Source organism: Hermetia illucens, chromosome 2, assembly GCF_905115235.1.
Source record: "Hermetia illucens chromosome 2, iHerIll2.2.curated.20191125, whole genome shotgun sequence".
In the NCBI taxonomy this organism is placed as follows: domain Eukaryota; kingdom Metazoa; phylum Arthropoda; class Insecta; order Diptera; family Stratiomyidae; genus Hermetia; species Hermetia illucens.
Genome location: NC_051850.1, coordinates 14,838,466 through 14,859,843, shown reverse-complemented (window position 1 = coordinate 14,859,843; position 21,378 = coordinate 14,838,466). Strand labels below are relative to the sequence as shown.

Sequence of the window (21,378 nt, the reverse complement as noted above, 5' to 3'; positions counted from 1 at the left end):
AGAATTACATTAATTTTCACAAATATCTCAAATATCTCTCTCAATACCATTCAGATTTTAAGCTCTACCGTTCCACATAAGCAGGGGTGTAGTCTCCAGCATTAAATCTCTACTTTTTCACCCTATAAGATATGCAATCACGTATCTTTACTTCATCAATAAAAATACATCTTGCATCTCTATAACGTTTATCGGTTCTTAATTTCGAAACTATATTTTTGGTGTTGAACTATATTTCTCCTATGTCTTAAATTTGGTGTTCTATCTCTATCAATATTTCATACCGGAAAATGCCATAAAAAATGTTCTTGCTATGAAAAACAATTCAAAGCTCCGAAATGTCAATTTCCACTAGGAAAATGGCTTCACCAGTCCCATTATATCTCATAGTATTCTGCCTAGGAATGTTATTTTCAAAACCGTGCTAACCACTACAAAAAAGATACGAATTGGCTGAAATTTTTCATCTTTTGGTTGCTCTGTAACAATTCTTTTTATTTTGCCGTTTTTTACGTTTCCAATGGTGTTATTGTGTGTTTCAAGTGTTCATAAGTGTTTTCATTGCATGTTTTTCCATAAAACAACAATTTTTATCGTAAGTATAATCCTAACACGCATCTATACAGAAAAGTGATAAAAATAAGAAATTTTAATCAATGCTGCAAAATTTATCGCAGTGGCGGAAAATAATTCGACGGTACCAGTGAATGCACATTTGCTACGCGAAGATCGTCCTAAACGACCACCGATTTTCATAACAGTAAGTCTAGATCGAATAGAAAATTAAATTGTAGTTATACCACTTTATACAAATCTTATTGCAATTTCAGCCACTAAAAGATATTGCGGTTGTTATGGGCCAAACAGCTCGATTTGAATGTATTGTCCAATGTGATCCACATCCCCAGATTACATGGGCAAAGAATGGTTTTCCACTTCAGCCCAGTAACAAACATGTTATAGAATTCCGCAATGGTGTTTGTCGTTTAACAATACCAGAAGCTTATCCAGGTGAGTAAAATAAAGATATTCCATAATTTTGATAAAATAGATTTTAGTCGTGTTAAAGTGATATGTATTTGAGAAGATTTACCAACAATACCGACCACTGCTCTATACCCCTTTTTCCATAAAGTTAGAAGGTGAGAAGACATCCTTTTTTGTGGCGGTCTCTAACTGATAATGCCTGCGTTTACAGAACTTGCATGTCCCCCGCTTACTCTTTTATGGATGATAGGTCTCAGTTTTTATTGAGAATATGTTTCAGTTTCATTATCATCACACTGTGCAATTAATAAGCCTACAACAGCGGAAGAACACAATGATGCCTGCAAACAGTCATGAGGCACGGCATTCGAACCCGGCTAATGAGACTAAAAGGCTCAACTATCTCGATCACCATATTTGTCCCCCTCTTGGTCAATATTACGAAACAGTTTTTGAACTTTTCTATTAGAAGTAACCTCTAAATTGTATCTTAGGGGCGATACCTCGTTCGAACCCGGAGACGGCCCCCATTCACAAAATGCAAGAATTTTCACTATTCTATTATTCTACGATGCCGCAAACGCGGGATATCGCGGAAAATCCACGGCCGAGAGGGCTGTCCGGAATCAAGGAAAATTGAAAATTTCCCCGACCCCCGGGTCGTAAAAATTGGCAAAAATGCAAAATCGTCGGATTATTGTGGGCGACACCTCGTTTCAACCGGGAGCCGGCCCACATTTACAAAATGCAAGAATTTTCACTCTACGATGCCGCAAACGCCAGATAACGCGGAAAATCCACGGCTGGGAGGGCTGGCCGAATCCAAGGAAAATTCAAAATTTCCACGACCCCCGGGTCGTAAAAATTGGCAAAAATGCAAAATCGTCGGATTATTGTGGGCGATACCTCATTCGAACCGAGAGGCGGCCCACATTCAGAATGTACAAGAATTTTCACTCTACAATACGGCAAACGCAAGAACGTGGAAAATCCAGGGCCGAGAGCATAAGGGCATACCCTACGTTCGCGGTCATCAAACCAGCTGAAGTGATAAAATCAAACAACTTTTCTCCTCTAGGATTGCATTTGCTACTGTCCCAACAAATATGATGAGCCTTACATCATAACCTTTTAAAGGTTTAAGGCCGCTTGGTTCTGCATACACTACCAGATCCCTTAGTACTTGCGTCGGCGGAGAGCATAAAGAATCATATGGTAAGTAAGTAGAGACATCTATGACGTTTCCCCTCTTACCATTAAGCTGGTATTGTAAGTTGACCGCAACAAGGTTTTGGGAACTGAATTGTCTCAGCAATCCTCTAGCCTCTAACAATTTTGACATCAGAACGCAGGCCCTTGGTCTTGAGGATCTTTCATCGAAGAAGATCCTAGTCCCCTTGACTGATCCAATACCAAAGATTCTGTTAAAACGAACGCATGACTCTTGAGGCAGAAATATATAAGGGCAGCTTTGTTGTGGCCAAAGTTTCCTTCTGCCGGGCCTTCCTCCCCCGTATTTTAGAGGTATTAGGCAACAGTGTCACCGACAGGCCGGCCGTAATCAGATTTCCAATTCCTCTCATTAAAGGAGTTGCTGTACTATCCTTTTTGGCTGGCCGCGTCATAGACACCGGGTGTAGGTTTTCAACTAAAGTTGAGTGAGTGTCATCCACAGATTTCCCCGTGGGAAAACATGAATTAGGTGAGGCCTAAAAAAGGGGCCTTCGGCCAGGAACTGATTTCTCAGAGTCGCGAGTGGATTCGAAGTCTGTGACTTCTTACCACTTGGAGAGTTACAAACACAAGGTGGTGACCGAGGGGGGACTTACATTGACCGAGGGAACTACAGATTTCGACTCATAGAATTTCCTAATTGGTCCATTGAGGTCACCTGATTGACACCCGTTTCTATATGAATGGAAAAGCGGAGTTCGACATAGTGTATGAACCGTCTGGTATCCAATCCAACCGAATCAACTTTTTTCGAGAATCGGTGCTCTATCTTGATGGCATACCGGCTGTGCCTTTTTTTCGCTGCAATTACATCTAGTGCTAGGGGAATTAATCCATTGAGTCAAAGTATTTTACCCCGGCGCAAACCCTTGAACTGATGTGGAAGTATGATACGGTCACAAAAAAAAACCCGCTTATCGGTGTAAATGTTCACCCAAAAACGTTCGCTGGTCACTCCTCTTTATTCTCGTCATGGACGCTATCACCGATGATGATTTTGAAATTTTATTTGCGGTAATCATTTGATGATGAATAATTAAATTAGGAGTGACCTGAAAAGAGCATCGAAGTTGACCGTGAAATTGGTGTGGACCTTCACCACTTTCATGACTCTTTACGTTGTTACAATTTCGCTATATTCCAGCTAAATGAACCTGCACAGGATAGACCTCCAACTTTGTTTTAGTGCGCGGTCTTCCAACTTTGTTCCTGGCACAATTGGACAATTGTCCCTGACACAATTGAACAGTTGTTATATTCTTTCTTCCCCGCAGGCAGTTGCGGGGCCCCTCGAAATTGCCGAAGACTGAATTATCACTTTTCCTTTTCTTTTGGTTTGGTTATTTTGTACTCTGTCATGGGTACCAAATCGATTGACGTTTATCCGATTCTTCTTTGCAGGATTATGACTGAGAAAGACACCGCGAAGTTTTTCCAAATGATCCCTGAGGGCTGAAACTTCAAAAGGACCCCCCCCCCCCTTGGAACGCATTTTCTAATCTAGCTAGCATAAAGGCGACAGAGCACTTAAGTGGAACTGCATTATTTGTGAAACCTCCACGGTTAATTTCGCCGTTCTCTTTAGCTTTTTTTGAAATAGCTCTACCCTCTTGACTTCAGTCTTTCCTAATTTCATTGTTCATTTTATGGCTAAATTTGTGTGTGCTATGAAAATGTTTCGCGAAATAACCCTTGAATAAATTGCAGCTTCACAATGGGTGTCGTATTCAGGCTGCTGAATGGCCACCATCAACAAATTAAACGCCACCTCGCGGTTTTGGAGACAAAAATGATGTGCTAAGTCAGGAAAATAGCTCACACCCGTTATGGAGAAATTGGTAGAAAAGCATCTCCAATCATACGGTCAACTGCAGGATCCTTTTTCAACTTCGACTTTTCGATCAGTAATATGTCCGGATAGCTGAGTGGTTAGAGCACAAGGCTGTCGTACGGAAGGTCGCGGTTCAAATCTCGCTGGCGGCAGTGGGATTTGTATCGTGATTTGATGTCGGATACCAGTCGACTCAGCTGTGAATGAGTACCTGAGTCAAATCAGGGTAATAATCTCGGGCGAGCGCAATGCTGACCACATTGCCTCCTACAGTCTACTGTAGTGTACCGTTACGGTCTTGAATGAAGTGCTCTAACACACTTCAAGGCCCTGATCCAATATGGATTGTTGTGCCAACGATTATTATTATTATTAATATGTCCAACTGCTTCTTCTTCAATGGCTTGACAAAGTTACCCTTGGCCTCTAGGGTAGTTTGCAACCACCCTTCGTGGCGTAGACAGTCTCTACACGATTTGCTGACCGAACAAATTAAGTCCTTCCAATGTTCACATGAAAGTAACATCCGCGTCAAACCGTCATATAGTGACACAATTGTTTTATATACATATGTGGATCTTGTTCCTTTTGATTCTTCATTTCCTGACTCCTTTGTGTTCGGATAGCTGAGTGGTTAGAGGGCAAGGTTGTCGTATGGAGGGTTGCGGTTGAAATCTCACCAGTGGCAGTGGGATTTGTATGGTTATTTGAAGTCGGATACCAGTCGACTCAGCTGTGAATGAGTACCTGGGTCAAATCAGGGTGACAATCTCGGGCGAGCATTGGACACATTGCCTCCTAGTGTACCGTTGCGGTCTTGAATGAAGTGCTCTAACACACTTCAAGGCCCTGATACAATATGGATTGTTGCGCCAAAGTTTATTATAATTTCCTGACTTTGTTGTTAATTTGTTGTTAATTCAACTAAATCTAAGTAATCCTACGCTTTGTCCCATTCACAAAAGATAGTTATTGGTGCTTTTTAGCCTTTTTAGAAGCCCGGGCCCCTAAGAAGTTATAAGCACAATTTACGTGGGAACATGGACCTAACAATGAACCTACTCGGTCAAATTGTCTGTCAGATTGAATTGTTGCCTATAAACAGCAGATACGGTGTTTTTTTTTGGAGTAGGGTATGTGAATGCGTTGACGCACAAAGTGTTGGACTCCCGCAACAGCACACTATCAGACCACCAACTAAACAACTACCTGTCAAGTCCGGCATCGTCTCGTTCGGCATCTGGTAAATGCTAAAAAACGTTATCCCTAAACACCGAATCAAGACAAACCCATTCCCCCGGCCCTCGGCAAGAACACGAAGTCGAGCGTCGTCCCGAACCCAGATGGCAGCGGTGCCCAATAAGTTGACATACAATGAGGATGGGTCCCTGTCTCGACATTGCTCGCTAATCAGCACTAGATCAGCATTTACTTCTGCAGCGAACTATGCTAGCAACTGGTGAGCGATTACACTCCGGTACATGTCAATTTGTAAAATTCGGATCATACCGTTTGCACCCTAGCCCCCTCCAATTCCGCCTTGAAGATCGGACACCGTCCCCTGCCCGCAGTGTGTGCAACGCTCTCACCAGACGCGCCACGATCCCTGCAGAGAACGCAACTCTCACTTTCATTACAGGTTTTCGCTTGATGACCCATTTAGCCGCATCTCCGACATGCTGTCCTCCTGTCCGGTCCCTTGCAAGCTGCTAACGTGTGTCCATAGTCCAGACACCTGTAGCAGTTAGTGGGGACTATCCACATTCGCACTCTGCATACTACCCACCCGATTTTGATTCCCCCGCTGCTAAGGAGTTTCCTTGCATATTGCTCGACGACTTCCACCACGACGAGCATTTACAGAGGTGATACCTACCCGGGCATTAGTTACTTCTGGACATTCACGCTTTATCGTCTCCTCTACTTCGACCTTTTCTGTGAGGCAGTCAAGATCCCGGATTTCTAGAGAGCATATGGGCTCTAGGCTCAAAACAAGAGCCTTTCCCCCAATAGCCCCTTGAATACTTCGCAGAACGAAAACTCCGCCACACCTCGTTTTCCGTATGACAGACACCTCTGCTCCATTGTCTTCGGGTTTCATCCTGTAGCGAATTTCACTAAGGACTTCCGCAAATATCTTGTCTTCCGCCGGATTAATGAGCAGGGCCGACGGTCTAGTCCTTCTTCGTTTCTTCGTCTTTTCTACTCCTGGCTTTTGGTTGGCAACCTCCTTGTCTTTGGACAGACCCGTCTCTGACGGCGGAGTTAGTTTTTTCCTTCTTCGCCTTCTTTTTTTGGGCCCTGGAAACTACTTCAATAAAATCTCCTTCGAGCACGTCGTCCTCTTTCCACTTTTTCCCCAGTTCGCTTCGCAGTGGGCTATCTGCGGTCCGTTTGACGCAACTAGCGTTCTCAGTGGGGAGTGCTTCTGCTCTCCCGTCGTCTTCCGCTGCTCTCCACGTTCGCGTATAGAAAAAGATGCAGTCCAATAGTTCGTCCAGTTCCATCAGCCCGTTTTTGACGCCTGGTGTCCGAATCCATCTGCTCAGGACAAGCGACTCTGACTGAGCTTTCTTCCGGAACAGGGGCACTACAAGGTATTGGAGTCGCCATCTCAGCACGGTTAGTAGCGCCACTTGATAAGGCTTCCTCTCTATTTGGGCGCCCCGATATCACATCGGGTATGTCAGCCCTCGCTGCCTCCTCCGCTGATCGCTGCGGTGAATGACGCAGTTTTGTGCTCCGCCCAAACGCACTCAGGTCATCCTCCTTCCCTGTTGTTTCGGCGATTTTTTTTTATTAATGTATGTTTATTCTCAATGAAAAACTAACCGAGCCCGAGCGCATCGTGTGCAAGGGAGCAGGCCGCAATAGTGAGGAACGAGTGTACCTTCGGGGACACAGCCCCTACCCCAAGCTCCTGAGGCCTGACCTACGCTTAGTTGATCCCAGAATTCACGGACGAATCGGCGCTCACTCGGGGCAACGCGGTCTACTAACTCCGGCTCAATGCACACTACCCGACCAGGGTCCCGAAGGCAGAGCTACACTCACATTACCCCGTCGACGTCGACAGAGAGTTGTGGACGACTCCGGAGACTCCCAGTGTGTCCCGACGTGTACCGGTCATTCGTGGTTCGCTCTTCACCGAGAAGTTTTCTCGAGGTATGCTGCCAGTTATGGGGTCATAACCACTTATTCGTGCACCTAGGGGACGTCACACCCCGTATCGTAAGCGACCCGTTAAAGGTTGCTAACGACCCCTAAGGGGGTATTTACGGTATAAAATAAGACTGTTGGAATCATAGTTAGGATGATCAAAATAGACAATTGAGGTGACCATCCCTAAACACTAGGTCATGGCAGTAATTAGCAAATACATAGCCAACGCCAAGCTAGTCTTATCGACTATGCAGTCTGTGGCATTCCTTTTTATTTTCTTTTGGGAAATTAGGAAGAAAATGCATAAGATTGTTGCATCACCATAATCTTTTGGAAAAGAGAGAGAAGTGTCAGTTTCATTTTTACGAGTACAGGATCAACTACCCCTTTTATCAATGCGCTCTCTTTTCTTGCTTCGCCAATGAAGGAGACAGTTGGTGTCTAAGGTATAACATTTACGATATCTAACGAATAATTTTAGGCAATGGAGGCAAACGTCCCTCAATCCCTTTGAATTTTTGTCTTTCCGTGAAATCACGAAAACCTCAATCATATCACTTCATCCCCACGGGAATGGCTGCAGTATCCGAGACATCCTTTATTGATGACTTAAATTATGTTTTTATCCTCTCCAGATGATGCTGCAACCTATACTTGCCAAGGAGTAAACGAATTAGGATCAGCAACAACATCAGCGGATCTACTAGTTCCTGGAAATAAATGCGGTATTCGATATTAACGTACTAATCCATGACATTATTGGAGAAAGAAATTAACATCCGCTCTACGCTCTACGTCATATAATTTTATTAATTTTTAAGATGTCTGTTTCAATTGCAACTTTTGCATTCGGTTTGTGCTTTTTAAGTTAAGTGAATGACATGTTTCAAGAAATATATAAATGTATGTGTTGCCCCTCGAGAGTATTATTGGATCACAAAAAGCCTTGTAGCTAAAAAAAAAACAGCAGTAAATATATACAAATATGTTTTTCTAAAATTTACAAATTCACAAAACTTGAGCATATTATACGAGAATTAAACGAAATAAACAATGCTTCTGTCGATTTTAGTTTCATTGACTATACTTTTTCCTCCTGCAAAATAATATTTGTTTAAGATTATGGTTTATAAACGTACACAACTATTGAAATGCGAATTATGCACCTACTTTAGACGGTACACTACGTTTATAGACATAAGAAACTATAACCTTCATCAGGATATGAGTCCAAGATAGGACCTCAAAATTCTATCGAGAAAGCATCTTTAGATCTGTAAAACAAAGAGGGAAGAACGGAACTAAAGATAGGTCCTAATACATTTTTTTTGGTACATAAAAGGAGAACAGTGTTCAAAGATATTTGGAAAATTTACTTATGTGTTGGCAAAGGAACTGAACTTATTGTTTGTGAACATAAAAAATAGCATGAAATTTACGTTTAGAATGCTACCTGAATTTATTTATCTTAAAACTTTTTTTTAAAACATGGAGATGTTAAAAAATCTTAGAAAGACAGATCAATTCCAGCTCTCCCGTGTGAACGTCAAAGCTGGCATGGATGTAGTATGGGATTCACACCCACTAAAAATGCACCCCCACCTCTCTCCTGTCTTTGCCCCACGAGACCACCATTTAGGCATTACTTCGCGAGGTGGGCTTGCCTTCCGAGGCCTTCAAGTTTCCAACTCTGCAGTCTTCCGCTTCTTTGATTCCTTCAGCAGCTCCATTCTGTTTTTAGGGTACAGCCTCTCATTTACTTTGCGCTATTCTTGCGCGTGCTTCTTTCAGCAGTTGGGTTTGTACCCGCACGATTGTGTGGACGACCGTATTCCAGTTTGCCCCCGACCTGAGCATTTCCCGGAGTAAGTTTCGGGGCTCACGCCAAATCCCAGGGAATCCCGGAATCTCGGACACTCAAACAGTACATGCTCTAGGTCCTCCAGTTCGGGGAATAATCCACACCGATACGATGCAGATACGTTCGGTAGAAACCACCGTGTCCAATGAGAAACTGCGTGAGGTAATAGTTCACCTTCCCGTGTCGTCGGTCAAACCATTCCCTAATATCATGAATAAGCTTGTATGTGCACCGACCCTTCGACGACTCGTCCCACCGTTGTTGGCAGAATCTTTGCGACTCCTCTCTTGCCATTCGCCAGTGATCTGCTTCCCTTCCTGATGGACCCGCGTGCCTGTGTCCATACAAGCATCACATCTCCCTCGCTAACAGGTCAATAGGGACCACCCCTACAATTACGAACACCGCATTATCTGAACTAGTTCGAAATGCGCAATCAGACGATAGGCAGAATTTCTTTTCCAGCCATTTTCGGCCCCCTTAAGCCAGGACCTTACAGCCATGACCGTCTCGGTGGCGTAAACCTCCACATCCTCCGGGAGTCATGGCCACTATGGCCAGGTCATCTGTAAAACTGAGCAACGTGGTCTCCTCTGCTACAGGAGCAAGAGCACCCCGTTACCCATCACGTTCCAGGGAACTCTCGATTAGCTTAGCCAAGTAACCATGTACATTAATTCTGGCCAGTGACTCCTTAATGTGGCCCCAGTCGGCGGAGTTGAATGCATTCGTCACCACGGCACAGCACTTGCCAGAAAGCATTACCTCTCGAGCCAGGTCCACCACTCTCCGCACCGCGTCAACAGTTAAGCGAGCTTTCCGGAACCCATATTGTTCATTCGGGGCCATCCCCATCTTCCACGATTGGGACCAGTCTATTGTAAATTATGCGCTCAAACATCTTCCCCAACAAACACATAGGACGATAGGATGATGGGTCCCCCGGTGGCTTGCCGGGTTTGGGCAACAACATCAGTTTTTGCCTTTTCCATTGTGGAGGAAATACGCCTTCCGCCATGCACGGCTCGAAGATATTTATGAACCAATCACCGCCAGCTTCAGCGCTTTATTAGGGATGCTATCCGAACCCGGCGCATGGCTTTGCCCCATTTCAAGCGCCATTGCTTTTTTAAGTGCAGGTGAGCGCTGTGATTTTTTACGGGTTTTGAGAGAAAAGATCTCTTATTTCCGAATTTATACTCTGCTTTTCGTCGGGGCGAATGGAGTTGAATATTAAACCCTACCTGTTTAACATGAAAACAGCCCCGATTTGAGCTGTTTTTAAGCTGAGGTGGCTGTCGCAATTTTCTAATGGCGTTAGAGAGGATGGGCTTTTTCTAATCCTCTTGCATACATAAGGAGGTTATCCTTAAAGGAATGGCCGCTCCTCTCTTCCTGCATAAAATCCTCACCCCCTAAGAAGATGGGGTTGAAAATTTAACCTTTACTTCAATTTTCACGACCATCGGTCTGGTGAATCGTGTAGAAGTTGATATGTCGTATTGTCATCTAGTGGCGAGCTACAACAACGTAGATGGGACCAAAAATGCATGCAAAAATACATATATTCACCAATTTTCATGGCGATCGGTTGAATAGTTTCGAAATCTATTCATCACAAACGGATACATATACTTACAGTTCCCATATAATAGAAGTTTCACAAAGCAGATAACGACAATTGGCGATTTTCAGGAGTTTTTTATCCATCTGTACGGCCTGACGACAGGGAGAAAGAGATTACTCCCCATCCTGGATTTTTATCTGAAAAAAATGCAAACTCGGAACTTTATCCCTCTGCTCCTGGCCGTACATCATCGTTATCAATGACGCAAGAATGTCAAAAATTTATTGGAAGTGACGGAGGCCCAAAGTGAACACCAGCTTTGAGGCTCCGTCACTTCTTTGGCACTTCTTTCCTAGGTGTGTTCTTTGGCACTTCTTTCCTAGATGTATGATTAAGCTCTTTCCTCAATCTATCATATTTGTAAAGTTAGTTTTATCAGATATATGTGAGTATAGTACATATGAAAGGTCTTCCCGGGACGGACCTAAAGTTTAAAGCAGTGGTTATTGGAGATAACATTTAAGATAACATTTAAAATTGAATTCGTAGACCCAAGGCACAAATGGGATGTAAACTGTAAGCAATCCTTTATTTTACTCAATCAATAACGAAGGGTCCCTCCCTATTACTGAATCACAATTTCCATCTGATGCTTCATTAACTCGACTAAACTCTTGACGATTCCTAGTGAAACCGGTTCGCATTATTCTTCAATGGCTTCTTCCAACTCCTGTACCTTGGATGGAGCGACGAGGTTCCTACCACGTGTTATTTCTTTTAAATCATCCCATAAATGCTCGATTATATTAACGTGTTGGATGCATCCACCTCCTCCAAATACCAGCGCTAAAAGCTGATTGTTCTATCATTCACTTTGCATATTTCTGAACGAACTGAAGGCAGGGCTAGCGGTAACCTACTGCTATTTGCTGTCCTGTGGGCTGCCAAGCACACTTCAGCTAAACGTCTTCTTTCAATCCACCGGCTGATATTGACCACAAAATTCTTATAAGCCATCGTCATGGTGGTTATTTCAGAGGCTAGGCATCGTATAGTGGCAGTGGTAGGGGATAGTGGCAGCTTCGTGATTTTTTTCAAATTCTTCGGTTGGGTAAGTTCTAAGAATGGGTTCATGAAAGAAATGACCATTTTCCAGCTCCTGCCCTCCCTCTTGTGCATTAATTGTTAGAACTAGGACCAGCTTTGAAAAGTGCAGATGGAGACCTTTCATGTGATACCACAGATGACTATATTCGGTGAAAACAGATTTTACAACCCTTACTTACGAAGACCTCCTTTCTTGAATTCCACGTTCCTACCAAATTTGATGTCCATCGTTATGACAGCTTTTGAAAAAAATGCGTATGATAGACAGACAGACAGGCAGACAGTAAACCGATTTAAAAAAGGTTTTGCTTTGCACAAAACCTTAAAAAGAGGGGTTGCGGTTGGTAGCTGACAATTCTATATGATGCTGCCTGTTCTGCTTGGTTTTCTTAAATAAGGACATGCTAATTTGTCCATTGTTGAAAATATAGTTATTTTCTTTCCTAAAGTAATTGGCTCCCGGTTTTCAACTTTTCATATCTAAGACATTCTTTTCTTAATTTCTGACATATTTTCCATCCCATTTCAGGAGTTAAATTTACACAAAGTCATAGCCCACAAGCATCCCATTGCTTGCTGGAAATTTTGGCTATTTGCCACTTTAACCTTTTATATCCGAGTTGTCACAATCTCGGCAGATGCTGGATTTTACCTAATTCCAGCACTAAGTGCCAAGCATTTAGGCTTGGACGACTCTACATACTTAAAAGATAGGAGGGCAGGTGGTGGTGAACGATGGTAGGTCAGTGGGAGAATCCGTCGAGAACTCTCCACAACAACGAGCACGTATACAGAAAGGCGAATTTCGCATGGTTTGAACCAGACTGTGCGAAAGCCCCAGGACATCAAGGGAAGTCGTGAAGGATTTTGGTACAATACCTGTAGCGGACAATATTATGGGAACTACAAACACCCGCTCGAGATGCCAAATTTCTTTGATTTCCCGAGCCAGTGGCTCATAGTTCATCTTCTTCGCCACGTATTTCCGTTCGATGTTGCTGGAGCGACCCGTCTTGTCAACTAACAGCACGTCAGGCTTGTCGTGCGGTAAGTGACGATCAGTTAAAATTTGCCGGTCCCAATGCATACTGTAAGCAGAACTATCAAGTACTGCTTGCGACTCATATCGACAAACCGGGCATGTCCCCATGATCAGCCCATGCTTGTATGCAAGGTTTTGATGAATCACCTTACGTACAAAATTATTCTTGTACGGGTATTGCACCGCTGCCATTATAGTACAGTCAGAAACGAAATGGTTCAACGCCTGCAACGCCGAACCACACATTCTGCACTGGTCCTTCTCCACCCATTCTTTCATGATGAGCTTTTTATAAAGTTCGAATGGCGATCACGCCATCCTGAATGGCACACATGAACTCCTCCGTCTCAGCAAAGAGCCCCCAGTATACAGCCATCTGTTCGACAAATGCAAACCGTCAAGTGGCTGCCAAAGACCATTCACGTGTTTATCGTGCATTGTCTTCGACTTCCATTCATCGATCCGCTCTTGGTCCGACTTCACCCCACTCAGAGGATTGAAAGATCGTTCGTTCAAGTTATGCAGAGTCAGCCGACAGTCTGCCTTACAGACAGCCGGCCGGAAGGGACTCACCTGCTCTTTGCTGTAAAAATAACCGCGCAGCGAGTCGACTTGGCGATGTTTTTGTGCCGCCACGTCAACCACGCCCCTACCTTCGATGTCACGAGGCAGCTTCATTCGCTCCACGGCACACTTTGGATGATACTTTCGGAATTTCGACATAGTTCTCCGTATCCGCCGCTGGAGGCTTTCCAGATCGGTCTTCGTCCATGGCAATATTCCGAATGCATAAGCCAGTGAAGGAATAGCGAATACATTCAACACGCTTATTTTATTGTTCCTCGAGAAATGCGATTTCTGCATCAGCTTTACACGTCGCAGTAATTCAGACAGCAGAGCATCCTTCAGATCACCAACTCGAGCATGGGTTCCTTGCAGAATTCCTAGGTACTTGTCTGTCTTCGATGTTAAGGTCACCAATGCTATGTCCTGCATGCGGCTCGTGATAACCTTTGCGGATGGTATGGATTCGACACTTGAATATCACGGCTGAACATGTCTATTATTCGCAGACTTCTGAGATGGTCGTCAGTACCAGCATACAGCTTGATGTCATCTAAGTACATCAAGTGTGTCAGTTCGCACTTAGCCCATAGGTCATACTTTATTGCAAAACCATGCCCTATAGCATCATTCAGTTGCCAAGAAAGGGGGTTCAGTGCCATACAAAACCAAATGGGACTCAACGAGTCCCCCTGGAAGATGAATATACTCTACTCTAGTCTATATGGATAGACTCTGAGGTATTGGCACCCTCAGATGAAGGCACTGATAAGGTGGTATTCCACCCTTCCATGACTGCCCCCAAAAACTTTATTATTTTCGGAACAATGTGATGCAGATGTAGGACATCGATCAGCCAGGTATGCGGGACACTATCGGAAGCCTTAGCATAATCGAGAATGAGTAGCTCTTTGCAACTCCGTGACCCAACTCGGCAGGCGTTCTGCTCCTCAGGCAGAATGTTGTTTGTCTCGAGGTCCTCATTGATCTTCCACTAATAATGGACGTTATGAATTTGTAGAGGGTTGGTAAACGAGTAATTTGGTCTTGTGTCTGCGGGGTGCTGCACCGTGTCCTTTTCTGGGACAAGGTAGGTAATTCACGCAATGAGGAAGGATAGTAATTCCTCCAGCCGACTAATGACCTGATTTATGCTATGTGCCAACCGATTATGTACAATGGTAAATTTATTATACCAGAAATTCTGCACCCGATCCAGACTAGTGCCCCTTTAGTTCTTCGAGCTGTTCATAACTCGTAGGACCTCCTCTTCGGTAACTTCTGCAAAAGTCATGTCAGGCGAAAGTTTCGCTTTAATGTATCCAGAATTTCAACTATGAATATTTCACTGGGGATGGCATAGTTCCTGTAAACCCTCTCCACTTTATTTCTCACCCGTCTGCTGGCATTGCCAGTGCTGATTTGAGTCAACCTAGCAATGTCCTACCTTAGTGAATCCCGCCGACGTTCCAAACGAATTTTCCTTGGTGGATCTCTTCGGTCACTCAAACTAATAGCGCGAAAGCGAATTTTTTGATCCTGCAATCTGACAACCGCAATTGCAGCACGATGCACCAGTGATTGTAGTTGCAGCAGCGACATATCATCAGCAGCCGAGATCCAATCTCATCATTGATTTGAGATAGAATTCTCGAAGTTGCTGGAAATGCATAGAGCCTGGGAATACCTAGTCTATGCAAAGGATCGATTTCCGAGAATTCGTCCCGAACCTCAGCGGAGACTTCAGCTGGACGGTGGAGAAGAGTGCTTCAGCGAGTACTGAAACGGTTGCCAGCAGTGCGGCGTGGTGTTGTTGATGCCGCCTCGGCCCTCTGCCCCTATCGACTCTAGGTCGCTAGTTTCCGCAATGACCTCAAATCGAACACGCTCCCTGATGATGGCCGGGATTGTGCCGCTGCACAGTCACGTGTGCGAATCTCTGGTGCAAAAAGGGGCGGCAAGATGTTGTACCCCCGACCCCTATTTCGTAGTAGGAGCGGATGATGAAGAGATTCATTTCCTCAGTCCACTTCTTTTACTACCTATGCAAACCTGCTGAAGTGGTCATGTGGCGAAACGGGTGCAGCAAGCGGAGCAATCCTCCTGGTCGCTGTAATATTATTAATCTAATTTTATTTCTAGAACGTTTTTATTTATCTTATTCGCCAATGAAGTAGGGTTCAATTGCTTTCTTTTTGCTTTCAAATTGGCAGCCTGCTTGTGTTATACTTTTGCCAAACTTCATGTCAACCACACGCAGCTTGTTTACAAATTCTCTGTCAACACATCAATACTACCAACAATGTCTGTATGTATTGATGAGAAAGTCATTCCCAGATATACTCTCGCTTTAAATCCAATATATACCATGAGAAACATATTTGCCAAATAATCTCATTAATGAATTTTCATCAAATCAATGCGCATGCGACTCCCTCAATAAAATACTTTGCAATGCAGGAAATGCGCATGTCTAACGCAAATTTAATAATAGGAAGGGTGAATGTCTCACCTACTTCCTGCTTTATCATGCTGACCACATACAAGATACGTAGATGAAAATGATTTGGTGCCAAGAAAACTAGCATTTGAAATATCTATGAGTGTCTATTTCAATAAGTCAACAGAGAAAACCCTGACATTGTATTCTCTCACCGCGATCTTGCATTTTGAGAATAAAAAAATCGGAAATTTTCGTAAATTTTCCCCAAGTTTTCAAACTCATTCAAAAAAGTAGGGATAATATCCGAAAATAATAATTTTATAAAAAGCATGCGCGAAAAGTATTGCTCTGTTGCCAAATGGATAAATTAATTTTAATTTTAGATGCTATGTTGTCAAGTGGTTTAACACTGGTAAACCAATTAAATTATTATAAATTTCATTTCCTAGTTTATATCTGAATGCCATCGAAGCAAGATATTTCTTAGCCTTTGCATGTCAACGACTATGTTGAGCGCAAGTGGCGAACTATAAATTCGTTGGGTCTAATTTGCAAATCAGGAGTGACATTTCAAAATGTACAAATCCTAAATTTTATGATTTTAATATGTTAAAAATAGAACTAAAAATAGCACTTGTTATAGATAAAATGAACATTTTAAAATTGACATTTTTGTGTTCTAAATTGGGAAGCTCGAAGATCCGTGATAATTGTCAAATATCCCAAAGATAACTTTATTTTTTCATGTTTACAATTAAAAATAACTCTTGAACGCTGTTTTGTCTCAACAAGAAGTTATTGCGTTCAACTTTAAGGAATTTATAATTGCGTAAAAGATCTGCATTTATAATTCTAAATATTTACCACAAGAATTTTATAAGAAGATTCATTGAAACATTTTATTTGAAAAAGAATTAACACTATTGCTTTGAAATCGAAATACTTGCAATTAAGTATCAATAAATTTAATTTAAACTTTGATTCTTTGATATGAACATTCCAAGTATTGAATAACTTTAAACAATTTGGATATACAATCTCGAAATCAAAGTTAATTTCTTGAAAAATATATCTTAAAGGCCATGCCTTAAATTTTATTCCCAATAAACCTTAAAATCACAGAGATATCCATAAATATAATAATCACAATTCGTCTATAACATTCTACCATTATCTACCACGGAAATACCTTAAACACCTATGCGCACTTTATTTAAAATAAATCAATCATCATAACCATGAATTAGATACATCTATCTGAGTGGTTCTAGAATGGAAATTTATATATTAGTTATGGTATCCTGGTTTTCAATAACGAAAACCAAATGCCCTGAACCAGTTGTATAACTCGTTCCTCTATATCTGGGATATACTTTCAATAACTTTCCAAGCCTTTAGCAAATATTTTTCTCGTTAATTCAGAAAATGGTAATTACGCATGAAAAATGGAAGAAATATTATTTTTAATAATCTATTTTCATGCTCATATTAATTTTCACCATTTTACCGTAAAGTAAATGATGTAATTAGTGGAATTTCTGGGCTAGCTTGAAAGATTGATTTCGTTTTACGTAAAAAAATTCTTAAATATTTTCGAGCATATGTTGCTTTCCTTGGAGTACCTTGTTATTATGCGGCGTTCACTGGCATTTAAGTGAAAGCCACCTCAATTTTATGCTATTCTACATGAACAGTTCGCACATTTTCACAGTGTGTCACGGGATTGGCTAGACATTTTGTTGTCATGAATCATTTAAGCTTTTTGTTTTAAATTATCTAATTTGTCATTCTGAAATATGTACATAGAGAGCTGGTTTAAAACGTCTTTGTTAGCAGGGAATAGCTTTCGAATTATTGATCACGAACTAATGTATCAAAGTTCGAAGTATGCGAGGCACTTTGGGATGCCAGCTGGTTATAAATAAATATTTAATATTTAATTGGGAAACAAAAATTGCTCTTTTGATACCATAAATCGTCGCTATAAGATTTTTCATAAAAGTAAACTATCAAAAATAATATTGCTTCCATTTTTAAAGTTTTGTGTAAAACAAAACCTTATTAAAATGGGTTCAATGTCTGTCTCTCTGTCTGTCTTTTTCTTTTTTTTTGTAAGGAGGTGGAAATCTTCAACTCTAGCCTGGGCACGCCAGAGTGCGGGATATTTACCCACTAAAACCAATCCCAACTCCACCCCTACCCCGTGGAACCACCTTTAGGAATTACATCACGGGGCGGAGTTAGCTTACTTTAGTTAGGTCTCCTTCCGTGTTTCCGCGTGGTTCGTAATCGCGCCTTCCTCGCTTCTTCTGCTTTTCGCAGTTTATCCTGAATTAGTCTTCCTGGCAAGCTACCATTCTCCCGACAATATTTTCCGGTGATAGCACTTCACCTAGAGTTTCCTCTAGGTTCTTCCTTTCTTCCACGAACGTAGGACATTGGAAGATTACGTGCGCTAGATCCTCTGGGATCCCATCGCAGTTTAGACAATTAGGTAAGGTGTCCAATTTAAACCTGTACAGGTAAAAAACTGCGTGAGATTATAATTGATATCCCATGCTTTCTCTCCAACCACTCCCCGATGGAAGGGATCAACCTGTAAGTCCAACGACCCTTTTCTGACTGGTCGCATCACTGTTGCCATCTCTCTCTCCTTTTCAGCGTTTTTCAGCTGCGATAAGAGAGAGATGGGCCTGGTGTTATAAATGTTCATCATTTCGGTTGCCAGGATGTCAATCGGCATCATTCCAAAGATGACGAACGCTGCATCATCTGAGACGGTCCTGAAAGCAGAACACATCCTTAAGGCTGTTCTTCTGTAAACCGTACTCAATTTATATACATTGTCTAAAACCTGCAGCGCGTTTCCCCAAACTGAAACTGCACACAGCATGATAGAAATCACCAGCCTTGCTGTGAGCAGCCTGCAAGTATGCCGCAGTCCTCCTACGTTCGGCATCATCCTTGCCAGAACCATACACGTGTTGGATGTTTTTTCGCAAGTATGCTCTATATGCTGCTTAAAATTGAGTTTTCCGTCTATAATCACCCCCAAATATTTGATGGCCGGCTTTAAAGTGATGATACGAGTCCCCATTCTAATGCAAGAGTTATTTCTTTTGCAGCGCTTAGTGATGAGGACCGCTTCCGTGTTTTCCTCCGCGGGTGCCAGTCCAGCACTCTCTAACCAAGCCTTAACAAGACTGATTGCTTCGCTTGAGTGCAACTCAGCGTCCTCGAGATGTTTTGCGACCACAACCAATGATATATCATCGACGTAACCCATCACCGTGGCCTCCTCCGGAACCGGAAGATTGAGTACATCATTATACATGATGCTCCACAGTAGTGGGCCCGTACAGAGCCCTGTGCGACACCCGTGGACACGACGTACTCCTTGGGTCCATCATCGGTATTATACCAGAGTATTCGTTCTTGCAAGTAGCTATCGATAATAGCGGCGAGGTAGGTGGGAACACCAATCGTCGCTAGAGATTTTCGCATAAGGTTCCAATTGGCCAAGCTGAATGCATTCCTCACATCCAGGGTCACCCCTACACAATATTTGCTGGTACAACCCCTTCCATGAATTGCATTTTCGGCCAAGCCAGTAACCATTTTGATGGCATCAATGGTTGATCTGGCTTTACGGAACCCATACTGCCTATCTGAAAGGCCTCCTTGGCACTCGATGACTGGGAGTAATCTATTATAAAAAATTCGTTCCAACATTTTGCCTATAGTGTCTAGAAGACATATGGGTCTATAGGAAGACGGTTCCCCTGGCGGTTTGCCAGCCTTAGGCACCAGCACCAGCTTCTGCCGCTTCCAACGTGCAGGAAAGATACCCTCGGACATACACGTTTGGAACAGCTCCGCGTCTACATTTGGCGGCAAGTTTGAGGGCCTTCTTTGGTATGTCGTCCTGACCTGGGGCTTTACTGAGCATCTCCTAGGCATTGACGCGTTACATGCCTTAGAGATGCTTTATATAACATGGAGAGCTATATCCATGGAGGTGCCTACTTTGCTAGGCAGGCCTAGCTACACTTCCATGAATGTTTCCTCATCTATCGATTTTGCAGACCATCCTGGTGTTCTTTTAGATTTCAGTTTTCGGGGTGCGGATTTGATGCCTTGTGGCTCCGTCTTTAGTTCAAAGGTAATTGACTGGTGCTAACTTGCCAGGACATGAGAAAAGTCAGATCAAAAATTGAACCAATTTCCCCTTTTCGATAAGTGTTTACATCGCCTTCGTTGGCCAGAACCATCTAAGTGTTAGTCTCTTTGCTGCCGCACTCGATAGCCGACGCATTAAAGTCACCGGCTATCAGCTTTAGACCTCGCCCCCCTGCATTGTGAACAAGATCTGTCTGTCTGTCTGTCACACGCACTTTTCTCAGAAACGGCTATACCGATTGACATGAAATTTGGTGAGAAGGTGGGAACAGTGAACGCCCAGACATGCGGTGAGTGATATCCTTCTACGTTGAGATTTAGGGAGGGAGTCCCCATACATATAAAATGAGGGTGTAAAAATGTTTGTCACCAAATATAGTCATTTGGGGTATTTGTTTTGAGATTTGTTAAAAATGCGGGGAGTGGGAAGGGTGGAAAGTGATAATTTATTTAACGAACCCATTCTCAGAAGTCACCACTGGCTAATAACATTGACCCGAGATATTTAAAGCAGTCAGTTCTGGGCAAGTCATTGCCACTGACAGTGATGGTGCCTCTTTCATTTGGACCGGTCGTCAAAAATTTTATTTAGATTCAGTCTGAGATGGTGTTGCATAAGGCAATCATGGTATGATTTTTGAACAAGTTTCTCGAGATCAGCTTGGTTATAAGACACTAGAAAGCCATAACCTGCATAGAACAGTGTGTAAGGCCCTGGACGTTGGATGTCCCGTGTGACTATGGGCGCAATCAAAAGAACAAAGGGGAGTGGCGAAAGGACGCTTCCTTCATGAATACCTACAGAGACACGTTTTGGATTTTACTTTTTGTTTCGCAGGAGAACAATTTAACGCAAAAAAAGAATTCCCCTAGGGCTTTGCGATGCCGCAGAGCAAATATGTGTTCCTGCGGTACATGGTCGAATGCTTTCTCCAGATCCAAATGGACAGGAAAATGATTCTAGGGGTTTTATCCAATAACAACCGCGCAGCGTATATTGCAGAATACAAATACGGTTGTCAAGAATGAGTTCAAAAATCTTCATGATGTAGGATAGCAATCGGATCGGACGGCAGTTTGAACATTCTGCTGGACTACCTTCCTTGACAGCCAGATCGTGTTCTACCTTCATGAATAGCCCGATTGAAGAATTCACTGAGCCACGGTGTTGGGTCCCTGCTCTTCGGTTTCTAGAGCTCAGATGCCATGTCATCAGGTGCTGTTGCTTTCCCCGATATCATTCGTTACATTGCTTCATGATGGTCGATCGCAATGCCAAGGTGGGTTCTGACAACACCTTGTGCGGACACGTGATGGGGAAACACGATCTTGGCTACCGTAACGATAATGGTGGGAGGTTTGTGGATTTCTGCAAGTTCCACCGCCTCGTCATTGGTGACAC

General features: G+C 42.9%; 1 protein-coding gene across 1 annotated transcript in view; it reads left to right on the top strand.

Annotated features, from left to right (window-relative positions):
* Positions 1-21,378, top strand: part of LOC119647649 (titin-like) — a 448,809-nt gene that overhangs the window by 217,390 nt on the left and 210,041 nt on the right. The window contains 3 exon segments of the mRNA XM_038048710.1: positions 678-760; positions 831-1,011; positions 7,849-7,950. Of these exon segments, the coding sequence (XP_037904638.1) occupies positions 678-760; positions 831-1,011; positions 7,849-7,950 (366 nt within the window).